This window comes from Pseudophryne corroboree, chromosome 3 (genome assembly GCF_028390025.1).
Source record: "Pseudophryne corroboree isolate aPseCor3 chromosome 3, aPseCor3.hap2, whole genome shotgun sequence".
Classification (NCBI taxonomy): domain Eukaryota; kingdom Metazoa; phylum Chordata; class Amphibia; order Anura; family Myobatrachidae; genus Pseudophryne; species Pseudophryne corroboree.
Genome location: NC_086446.1, coordinates 802,013,644 through 802,025,089, shown reverse-complemented (window position 1 = coordinate 802,025,089; position 11,446 = coordinate 802,013,644). Strand labels below are relative to the sequence as shown.

General features: G+C 46.6%; 1 protein-coding gene across 1 annotated transcript in view; it reads left to right on the top strand.

Moving 5' to 3' along the window:
• Positions 1-9,476, top strand: part of GFRA1 (GDNF family receptor alpha 1) — a 252,908-nt gene extending 243,432 nt beyond the window's left edge. Inside the window, exons 8-9 of the mRNA XM_063962687.1 lie at positions 5,710-5,763; positions 6,204-9,476. Of these exons, the coding sequence (XP_063818757.1) occupies positions 5,710-5,763; positions 6,204-6,341 (192 nt within the window). The 3' untranslated portion in view covers positions 6,342-9,476. The remainder of the gene's footprint in view (positions 1-5,709; positions 5,764-6,203) is intronic.
• The last annotated feature ends 1,970 nt before the right edge of the window (positions 9,477-11,446 follow it).

The following is an 11,446-nucleotide window of genomic DNA, read 5'->3' as shown; positions in this document are numbered from 1 at the left end:
GCTGCATGTGGAGCTGGTGCAGAGCCGCCGGTGTATGTGCTCCCTCCAGACCAGCCGTGCACTCACCCCTGTGTCGTGTGTGTCAGCACAGGGCACACTGACATAGATCTCTACTGACTGGCACTGAGTGAGAAATACACAGTAATTGCCAACTAAACCGCAGGGAAACTTTATACACTATCAATAACCCCGATATGTAGCGGCTTCACTTCCTGCAGAGAGGAGACAGCGAGACAGGGAGAGACAGACAGAGACAGATAGAGACAGACACAGACAGATAGAGACAGGGAGAGACAGATAGAGACAGATAGAGACAGGGAGAGACAGATAGAGACAGGGAGAGACAGATAGAGACAGGGAGAGACAGACAGAGACAGATAGAGACAGCGAGAGACAGATAGAGACAGCGAGAGACAGGGAGAGACAGATAGACAGGGAGAGACAGATAGAGACAGGGAAAGACAGATAGAGACAGCGAGAGACAGACAGAGACAGATAGAGACAGATAGAGACAGGGAGAGACAGATAGAGACAGGGAGAGACAGATAGAGACAGGGAGAGACAGACAGACAGACAGACAGATAGAGACAGGGAGAGACAGATAGAGACAGGGAGAGACAGACAGAGACAGATAGAGACAGATAGAGACAGGGAGAGACAGATAGAGACAGGGAGAGACAGATAGAGACAGGGAGAGACAGACAGAGACAGATAGAGACAGGGAGAGACAGCGAGACAGATAGAGACAGGGAGAGACAGATAGAGACAGGGAGAGACAGATAGAGACAGATAGACAGGGAGAGACAGATAGAGACAGATAAAGACAGGGAGAGTCAGCGAGACAGATAGAGACAGCGAGAGAAAGGGAGAGACAGATAGACAGGGAGAGACTAATAGAGACAGACAGAGACAGATAGAGACAGGGAGAGACAGACAGAGACAGATAGAGACAGGGAGACAGGGAGAGACAGATAGAGACAGATAGACAGGGAGAGACAGATAGACAGGGAGAGACAGATAGAGACATAGACAGAGGCTGATACCCTTTTCAAACTGGCAGAGCCGGGGTCAGTTTTGCCGATTTGTGTTTTTTTTTCTAAGTCCCAATCCGGGAATTCACTAAGCAGAAAACTCGGCAGTGTCTGGTCTATTCGTAATGGTTTGATTGACAAAGTTCAGAAATACGAATGAATAGACCATCGGTCAAACACGGCTGTTATTTCATAAAATACGGGCATTCACTATTCATTCGTATTTAGGTGTTAGTCTCTGAGTGCTCAAGTGCGGGTCTGTTTTTTTTTCTTCGATTCGTTAAAAAAAGCAGCAAAAAAATAGACCTGCTTTTTCCAGTCGAGTTTGGATAACCATGCACGGATCAGTGAGATCTGTGCATGGTTATCTATGGGAAAGGGTCTGTTTAGTGTAAAAACAGAAAAAAAAATTGCGTGGGGTCCCCCCTCCTAAGCATAACCAGCCTCGGGCTCTTTGAGCCGGTCCTGGTTGAAAAAATATGGGGGGGGGAATGACAGGGGTTCCTCCATATTTCATCAACCAGCACTGGGCTCTGCGCCTGGTCCTGGTTCCAAAAATACGGGGGACAAAAAGCGTAGGGGTCCCCATATTTTTGAAACTAGCACCGGGCTCCACTAGCCAGGTACATAATGCCACAGCCGGGGGACACTTTTATACTGGTCCCTGCGGCCCTGGCATTACATACCCAACTAGTCACCCCTGGCCGGGGTACCCTGGAGGAGTGGGAACCCCTTAAATCAAGGGGTCCCCCCCCTCCAGCCACCCAAGGGCCAGGGGTGAAGCCCGAGGCTGTCCCCCCCATCCAAGGGCGGCGGATGGGGGGCTGATAGCCATGTGTAAAAAATGTGAATATTGTTTTTAGTAGCAGTACTACAAGTCCCAGCAAGCCTCCCCGCAAGCTGGTACTTGGAGAACGACAAGTACCAGCATGCGGTGGAAAACCTGGCCCGCTGGTACCTGTAGTACTACTACTAAAAAAATACCCCAAAAAAACAGGACACACACACACACACCGTGAAAGTATAAGTTTATTACATACATGCACACCTCCAAATATACATACTTACCTATGTTCACACGAGGGTCGGTCCTCTTCTCCATGTAGAATCCTTGGGGGACCTGTGAAAAAAATTATACTCACATAATCCAGTGTATATTGTGTCCAATGTATAATCCACGTACTTGGCAAAACAAAAAAACGGAAACCCGACCACGCACTGAAAGGGGTCCCATGTTTACACATGGGACCCCTTTCCCCGACTGCCAGGACCCCCCCTGACTCCTGTCAAAGAGGGTCCCTTCAGCCAATCAGGGAGCGCCACGTCGTGGCACTCTCCTGATTGGCTGTGTGCTCCTGTAGTGTCTGTGAGGCAGCACAGGGCAGAGATACAATGTAGCGCCTATGCGCTCCATTGTAGCCAATGGTGGGAACTTTGCGGTTAGCGGTGAGGTTACTTTCGGTCAACCGCTGACCGCAAAGTTCCCACCATTGGCTACAATGGAGCGCATAGGCGCTACATTGTATCTCTGCCGTGTGCTGCCTCACAGACACTACAGGAGCACACAGCCAATCAGGAGAGTGCCACGACGTGGCGCTCCCTGATTGGCTGAAGGGACCCTCTTTGACAGGAGTCAGGGGGGGTCCTGGCAGTCGGGGAAAGTGGTCCCATGTGTAAACATGGAACCCTTTTCAGTGCGTGGTCGGGTTTCCGTTTTTTTTGTTTTGCCAAGTACGTGGATTATACATTGGACACAATCTACACTGGATTATGTGAGTATAATTTTTTTCACAGGTCCCCCAAGGATTCTACATGGAGAAGAGGGAACATAGGTAAGTATGTATGTATGGAGGTGTGCATGTATGTAATAAACTTATACTTTCACGGTGTGTGTGTGTCCTGTTTTTTTGGGGGTATTTTTTTAGTAGTAGTACTACAGGTACCAGCGGGCCAGGTTTTCCACCGCATGCTGGTACTTGTGGTTCTCCAAGTACCAGCTTGCGGGGGAGGCTTGCTGGGACTTGTAGTACTGCTACTAAAAACAATATTCACATTTTTTACACATGGCTATCAGCCCCCCATCCGCCGCCCTTGGATGGGGGGGTTCAGCCTCGGGCTTCACTCCTGGCCCTTGGGTGGCTGGAGGGGGGGACCCCTTGATTTAAGGGGTTCCCACTCCTCCAGGGTCCCCCAGCCAGGGGTGACTAGTTGGGGATGTAATGCCAGGGCCGCAGGGACCAATATAAAAGTGTCCACCGGCTGTGGCATTATGTACCTGGCTAGTGGAGCCCGGTGCTGGTTTCAAAAATACGGGGGACCCCTACGCTTTTTGTCCCCCGTATTTTTGGAACCAGGACCAGGCGCAGAGCCCGGTGCTGGTTGATGAAATATGGGGGAACCCTGTCAATTTTTCCCCCATATTTTTACAACCAGGACCGGCTCAAAGAAACACTATTTTAAGGTACACAATGAAGCCCTGCACGGATCTCTCAGATCCGGCCGGGATTCCTTGTGTTTTGTCAGGCAGTGTTTTACTCATCACTCCCATAAAACACTGCCTGACATTACGAATCACATCGACATCGGAAAATACGAATTTGGAAAAGTCGGCAGCTTAGTGAATGATCGTATCAGGATTCAAAAAATTGCAGTAAAATGCACCCGATACCATTCGAGTTCAAACACCCTTCAAAACGGCAAAAACACGAATCTTAGTAAATATACCCCCCGGGTGCGCTCACACTGCACGCATTCCAGGACAATTCCAGCTACAACCCGGGTCACGACATGGGATGAAATGCCGGAACGCTCCACCCGGGATATTGCTTTAGCGCCCTTTCATACTAAGCAAAATGTATTATTTATATATTAGCAGTTATTTATATAGCGCACACATATTCCGCAGCGCTGTACAGAGAATATTTGGCCATTCATATCAGTCCCTGCCCCAATGGAGCTTACAATCTATATTCCCTATCACATGTACACACATTTACACTAGGGGTAATTTTTGTTGGGAGCCAGTTAACCTACCAGTATATTTTTGGATTGTGGGAGGAAACCGGAGTACCCGGAGGAAACCCACGCAAGTACGGGGAGAATATACAAACTCCACACAGGTAGAGCCATGGTGGGAATCAAACCCATGACCTCAGTGCTGTGAGGCAGTAATGCTAACCATTACACCCCGACTGATACGCCATAACATGCAATAACCCGGGACATTTGTGGTAGTATGAAAGGTAAGAGAGAGAGAACATTGATTTATAACCAGACACGAGCGACAGTTCCAGCAGTATGTATGGGTTCACTACGATCTGCCGGCGGCCGGCCTCCCGGCGACCAGCATACCGGCGCCGGGAGGCCGGCCGCCGGCTTACCGACAGTGTGGTGAGCGCAAATGAGCCCCCTGCGGGCTCACCACGCTACGGGCACGGTGGCGTGCTACGCACGCCACACTATTTTATTCTCCCTCCAGGGGGGTCGTGGACCCCCACGAGGGAGAATAAGTGTCGCTATGCCGGCTGTTGGGCTCCCGGCGCCGGTATGCTGGTCGCCGGGAGCCCGACCGCCGGCATACTGAAGACCACCCGAGCGTATGTACAGGAGAAGATAGCTATGTACAGCACCACACGTGTCCTCTCATAATAACATAATGATGAAAGGCTTATGCTAATAAACCATGGTGCACCTAGGTGCAGCAGAGAAGCTAAGATGAGCATGGCTCCATCTGTATATATATATATATATATATATATATATATATATATACACAGTACAGGTTGAGTATCCCATATCCAAATATTCAGAAATACGGAATATTCCGAAATACAGACTTTTTTGAGTGAGAGTGAGATGGTGAAACCTTTGTTTTTTGATGGCTCAATGTACACACACTTTGTTTAATACACAAAGTTATTAAAAATATTGTATTAAATTACCTTCAGGCTGTGTGTATAAGGTGTATATGAAACATAAATGTATTCTGTGCTTAGACTTAGGTCCCATCACCATGATATCTCATTATGGTATGCAATTATTCCAAAATACGGACAAATCCGATATCCAAAATACCTCCGGTCCCAAGCATTTTGGATAAGGGATACTCAACCTGTACTATAAACAAGTTACCAGCCCGTCAGACTAACAAAGCACCTTAACAGTAATATCAGTGGCTGTGCATGCCCTAATAGAGCAACACTTGAATTCCCCCCCATAGAGGTGAGGAGCAGCGTTCGCCTTTTGTTATATAGGATGTGGAATTGTCTTCTACACAGTCATTAGCACCAATCTACATATACTGCATATATAATTTCTTGCAAAGCTTCATTAAAATCCATCTCGACTTTGGCAGGACCACCAGCAATTATCAGAAGAACGCGGCGAAGAACAAAGGGAAGTTGTCAGTCCAACATCAATATATCAGGCAGTCGCCATAATGAGCCGCCAGGAGCCCGTTCCAGCTAATTAATGCAACTGATCATGCTCACTCCTGGTGCTATGTCATTAATTCCTCTAGCTACAATGAGAATCCTTTAACCAAGTAACGCTTTGTGTATCTCCTAAGGAACGTGATTCATTCCGCGCGAACATCTGACGCCGCGTGTCTGCGGCTAATGAAAAGGCTGCAATGTCTCAATTAGTAATTTTCCCTTTTTTTTTCTTCTTTTTGTTATAGGCACAGAAACTAAAATCTAACGATTCCGTGGACCCTCAGCTGTGCCTAGCCGAGGTAAGAGTCCGGCTTGGCGCTGCTCTCCTGCCGGTAATATGAGGGGACGCAGCGCGTACGAGGTGTGCTCTGCACTTCCAGTAATCCGCGCGAGTAAATATTGTCCTTAGACACGCTTTGCATTCACTGGCGGTTTAGTGCAACACTCTAAAAGTTGGTCATGTGATATGAGTGGGCTTGTAGGAAAACTCCGCCCACTTATGTGTAAGCTCCTCCCCTACCAGGGGACGCAGTTTGGGACAGTTGGTCGGTACGTGACGGTAAGGTGCTCATGTCAGGTTATATACTAGAGTGTCAGCATGTGTTGCCCACGTCTGGTTTTATGGTGTCTATAACGGGCCCTGATCCCGCCTGTATTCAGCCCCTACGCACTGTATTTCAGGTCTTGTGACTGCGGCATAGCGACCAATGCCTCACACCTCCGTCTCTTTCTCTTGCAGCAATCGCTCGGAAAGGACAATATGGTCGGCAGATCCTCCAGCGACCACATGTCCACGGACAGCTCCTCCGTGACGCCATCCTGTCTGTGCGCAACGCTCCTCGTACTGCTCCTCACCTCCGCCACACTGACTTTATAGCCTGAACTTCAACCCACGGACCTGTACGATAAAAATATATATATATATAGATATATATATTACATATGATTAGTATTATTCACTTTCCTACCCACTCGTTCATCCGAAGTTGCCATTCCGGAAGGAGAATGAAGCATTCTGGGATCTAGCAGAACGCCAAACGCTTTCGTGGTACCTGGGGCTGCGTGGTTCCGGCTGCGTTCCGCGCATGCCTTGTGCTCCTAACAGTCTGTACATTTGGTTGTTGCTGAACTGTTTATTTTTTTATTATTATTATTATTATCCCCCCCTGGAAAAGGCGTCCTTCTATATACTTTTATACCGGTTGTCTGCATTACTTTTATTTCTGCAACGAGGTTACATGTAGATATGTTCCAGTCCGCGGTGTGTCTTCTGCCGGTGGCGTTCCGGCCTGACCAGAGGCTCCTGTTTCAGCCCAGTGCTTGTGCCCGGTTACTAATCCTTTGTCTGATTTCTGTTCTATGTCTGTTATATTGTTGAGTGGTCCTGACGTGTGCCGAGCGCTCATACTCACCTCAGCGGTAAAACGTAACAAGATGCCACGTTCGCACCAGGGGGGAAGCAATACACTTTGATTTTGGTACTTCGATTAGTTTCCATTTTTTAAAAACCACAGTGTTTCCCGTGCAGAGCTGGTTTCCCGGCAGCAATGTCCCTGAGTCGCAGAGCGCACCGACTGTGAGCTCCTATTCGGCGTCAGAGCGGACACATGTACATATGGTGCCTCTCATTATACAATCCTGCCTCTGCATTATCTCAGCTTTTGCATATTCATATACGGGCTGCCGGATTACTGGATTTATATAATACGTGTGCTTAGAATCTCGCTGCAACTGAGTAACATAAGAGTTTCATTACGGTTGCATTTCACAGAACAGAAAGTGTGTAGACAGGAAAAACAGCGAGTACTGCCTAATGAAGCACGGTTTCCTAATGCTGCATAGGCAGATCAGTGCTCACACACACACACACACACGCGCGCAGGAATTTGGCACACACTTGTTTGTCTCAGCAAATTGCAGACTGTCAGATGTGTTTCTGTAACTCTGTGTAACGCGCACTAGTCTCCCGGGGATCAGACTTTTATCACCCTACTACAGATTGTGGATCCCTTGTGCGATTGTAAAGTCAGGTGTTGCACCAACAGGTAACCCAACGCCTGTGAGCCACTGGGACATGATGGGCCACTTTTCCTGTGAGGGTTGTACAAAGGACATTTTCCTATGAGCTGCCCCCTGGTATTATTGTAGTAGCACACCTTCTGTTATGTGAGCATGCTGTGACGTTGGAGCAGTGAGTACAGAGCTGGCAGGTCAGTGTCTGAGACGTCCGTATCTCACCCCACCTGTAAATCCGCACGGTTCCCCGTCACCTGTCCGCATCACACGCAGGAAGCGCCGCTGCACAGTGATATACTGGAAATTAAACTGAGTGACCGAGAGGAAGAATTCTGTCCCCAGCAAAGGCTCATGTGCCATAAAACCTGGGCAGTCTCTGCGCTGTATTTACAATGGCGCCAGTGGGTCTTTCTAATGCATTTGTATTTATAAGGCATTTCAGGGGAGACTTGACGGGGATAATTCCGGGCCTCAGCCCCCGGATGTCGCATTGGTTCTTTCCGTGATATAGGTGGTACGTCTCTCGCAGTGTGCTGCGGCCCCTCGTCCAGCGCTGAAGGTGTAGAACGTTGTCGGGGTTCCTCCTCTTAGTAAGAGTGGCATTCATCCGTTTTATTTGTCATGTTAAGTCTCACATCCCTGCTGCAGCGAATGCTCGTGGACAGACACATCTGCGCCACGGCTTAGCAGATACGCAACGTTGGGAGAAATAGGATTAGATGCCCTGCTAATATTCCGTAATCTTATATCCATGAGAACAGCTACAGTATATCCCAGAATAGCCGACAGCTGTAATCCTGCCCATACAATGCTTCCTAAGCTCTGTGGTGATGCCCCAAACATCCCTTATATTATTATATGTCAGACTATTGTCACGCTGTAGTGCGGAGCTGTGGTAGCAGGATGACGTATGATGTGGCGTGGCTACCACAGGGGAAGTCTCACTGGCCTGTCTCACAGGGGGGGGGGGGGGGGGGTCTCACTGACCTGTCTCACAAAGGAGGGTCTCACTGGCCTGTCTTACAGAGGAGGGTCTCACAGGGGAGGGTCTCACTGTCCTGTCTCACAGAGGAGAGTCTCACTGTCCTGTCTCACAGATATTAGAGTCTCACTGGCATGTCTCACAGAGGAGGGTCTCACTGCCTGTCTCACAGATATTAGAGTCTCACTGTCCTGTCTCACAGATATTAGAGTCTCACTGGCATGTCTCACAGAGGAGGGTCTCACTGCCTGTCTCACAGATATTAGAGTCTCACTGTCCTGTCTCACAGATATTAGAGTCTCACTGTCCTGTCTCACAGATATTAGAGTCTCACTGTCCTGTCTCACAGATATTAGAGTCTCACTGGCATGTCTCACAGAGGAGGGTCTCACTGCCTGTCTCACAGATATTAGAGTCTCACTGGCCTGTCTCACAGATATCAGAGTCTCACTAGCCTGTCTCACAGATATTAGAGTCTCATTGGCCTGTCTCACAGATATTAGAGTCTCACTGGCCTGTCTCACAGATATTACAGTCTCACTGGCCTGTCTCAGAGGAGGATCTCATTGTTCTGTTTCACAAAGGAGGGTATCACTGTGTGGTCTCACACAAAAAGTGTCTCACTAGAATAGAGGAGGGTCTCGCTGTGTGCTGTCTCACAGGAATAGAGGAGGGTCTCGCTATGTGCTGTCTCACAGGAATAGAGGAGGGTCTCGCTGTGTGCTGTCTCACAGGAATAGAGGAGGGTCTCGCTGTGTGCTGTCTAGCAGTTCTGGGTCACCCCATGTATGTCCCCTCCATGTCTCCTGAGGTGTTACAGACTGGGAGGAATAGACCTAATGTGTTCTGTATGGGAGATGTACAATCCGCTGAGCTGCTCTGGTCTGCTGGAAACAGGTGACGGCTTGTAACGGGAGCACTTACATTTCCATTCTCCAAAACCATTCACTTATTTTTTCTTAGTGATTACTATGATGATGTTACTTATTTTTAATAAAAGTGTTGAAAACCCCACTCCTCCTCCTCCTCCTCCTCTGTGTGTGAGTTCTTACCTCCTGGAGAGAATGACTAGATGACACCAGTACAATCCATACACAACACGTCGTTTTCTCTGTAACAATAAGAGGAAAATGTATTGCGTCCTGCCTGGTGCCGCCTCTGAGGCCACATCCCCAGTGATGTCATACCCAACCCCCAATGATGTCATACTTCAACAAGATTGATAGGAAGCCTTGTGAAGGTAGAATGGGGCCTTATTGACACCTTACGGAGATATGATAGCAGGGGTGGGATGTAATGAGTTTTATAAATTATTGCCACTTTTATAAAAAGTACTCGTTCAACCAGCAGCCCGCACGGCCTCATACTTCATTGCATCCCGGCCCAGATATATATATATATATGTGTAAGAAAAGTGCAAATAGCGCTGCAACCTGATGTCGTGCGACCAGATACCTCCAGGAGAGGAGGCTCTATACTGAGTATCTTAGTAAGGTATACAACATACAAAAATCACGGTGATTGGATAAAGTATACCAATAAATAAACTCCCAATCAATTAGATGTTGCGACCAGATTTCAAAACAGTCCAATTCCCAAAGGGACCAGTTCTAGAATGTTCTAGTGGTAAATCAGTCACGCCTTCAGTGTTTAGAGGTAATACACTCAGAAATCCTCAGATAACCAAATATGCGTGCCAGACATAAGTAGATCAGCTGCTTTATACAGAGTGTCTTTGCGTCAGGATTTCCTTATCCTCTTATATCCGTCCGGATGTTTGTGGGGAGTTTATACGTGCAAATATGCAAGACAGTGTGTCAGTAATTTGCTCTTAAAAGTGACATAGTGCTGCTTTGTGCAGTATTTGCAAAAAAAATATATAGTATGTGCAAAAAAGTGCTAAAGTGCTTAATAGCTGTGTTATTAAAAAATGTATTAACCCAATTAGGTAATGTGCTTAGTTACCATTTATTGAGGGTGCAACACCAATTAGCTAGTGTTAAAAGAATTTTTTTAATATTGCTCCCATGAAGCACTCACGTTTAATTGCACTATATTGGATAATGCTCTTGTCATTCAATCATCAATTTGGAGTGCCTTAAAATGATAAAACACTGGTTAATAAAGCTTATATATATAGTCCATCAAAATGGTGCAGCACTCCAGGTAGATAGATAGATAGTGAGACAGATGATAGATAGATAGATAGATAGATAGATAGATAGATAGATAGATAGATAGTGAGACAGATGATAGATAGATAGATAGATAGATAGATAGATAGATAGATAGATAGATAGTGAGACAGATGATACATAGATAGATAGATAGTGAGACAGATGATAGATAGATAGATAGATAGATAGTGAGACAGATGATAGATAGATAGATAGTGAGACAGATGATAGATAGATAGTGAGACAGATAGATAGATAGTGAGACAGATGATAGATAGATAGATAGATAGTGAGACAGATGATAGATAGATAGATAGATAGATAGATAGATAGTGAGATAGATAGATAGATAGATAGATAGATAGATAGATAGTGAGACAGATGATAGATAGATAGTGAGACAGATGATAGATAGATAGATAGATAGATAGATAGATAGATAGATAGATAGATAGATAGATAGATAGATAGATAGATAGATAGATAGTGAGACAGATGATAGATAGACAGGCAGGCACAAATTACTTAATTTTATATTTTTTCCCTAAATGTATCGATAAAAAGGTTTATACTGGGCGTGCCGTGAGAACAATACTGATACTCTAGGCGCCGCCATGATAGAACTTTTGGTAACCGCTGCTCTAGAGGTTAGAAATATATTTGGTGTTTACACTTTTACTGCACATTTATGTCCCCTTGTAATCTTGATGATATAAATTATCGGCGAGATGTAATGGAGGTCGCGCTCACCAGAGGTGCGGGATGGCGACCGTCTTGGACGTTTTTTTAAAGGGGCAAACCCAAGGC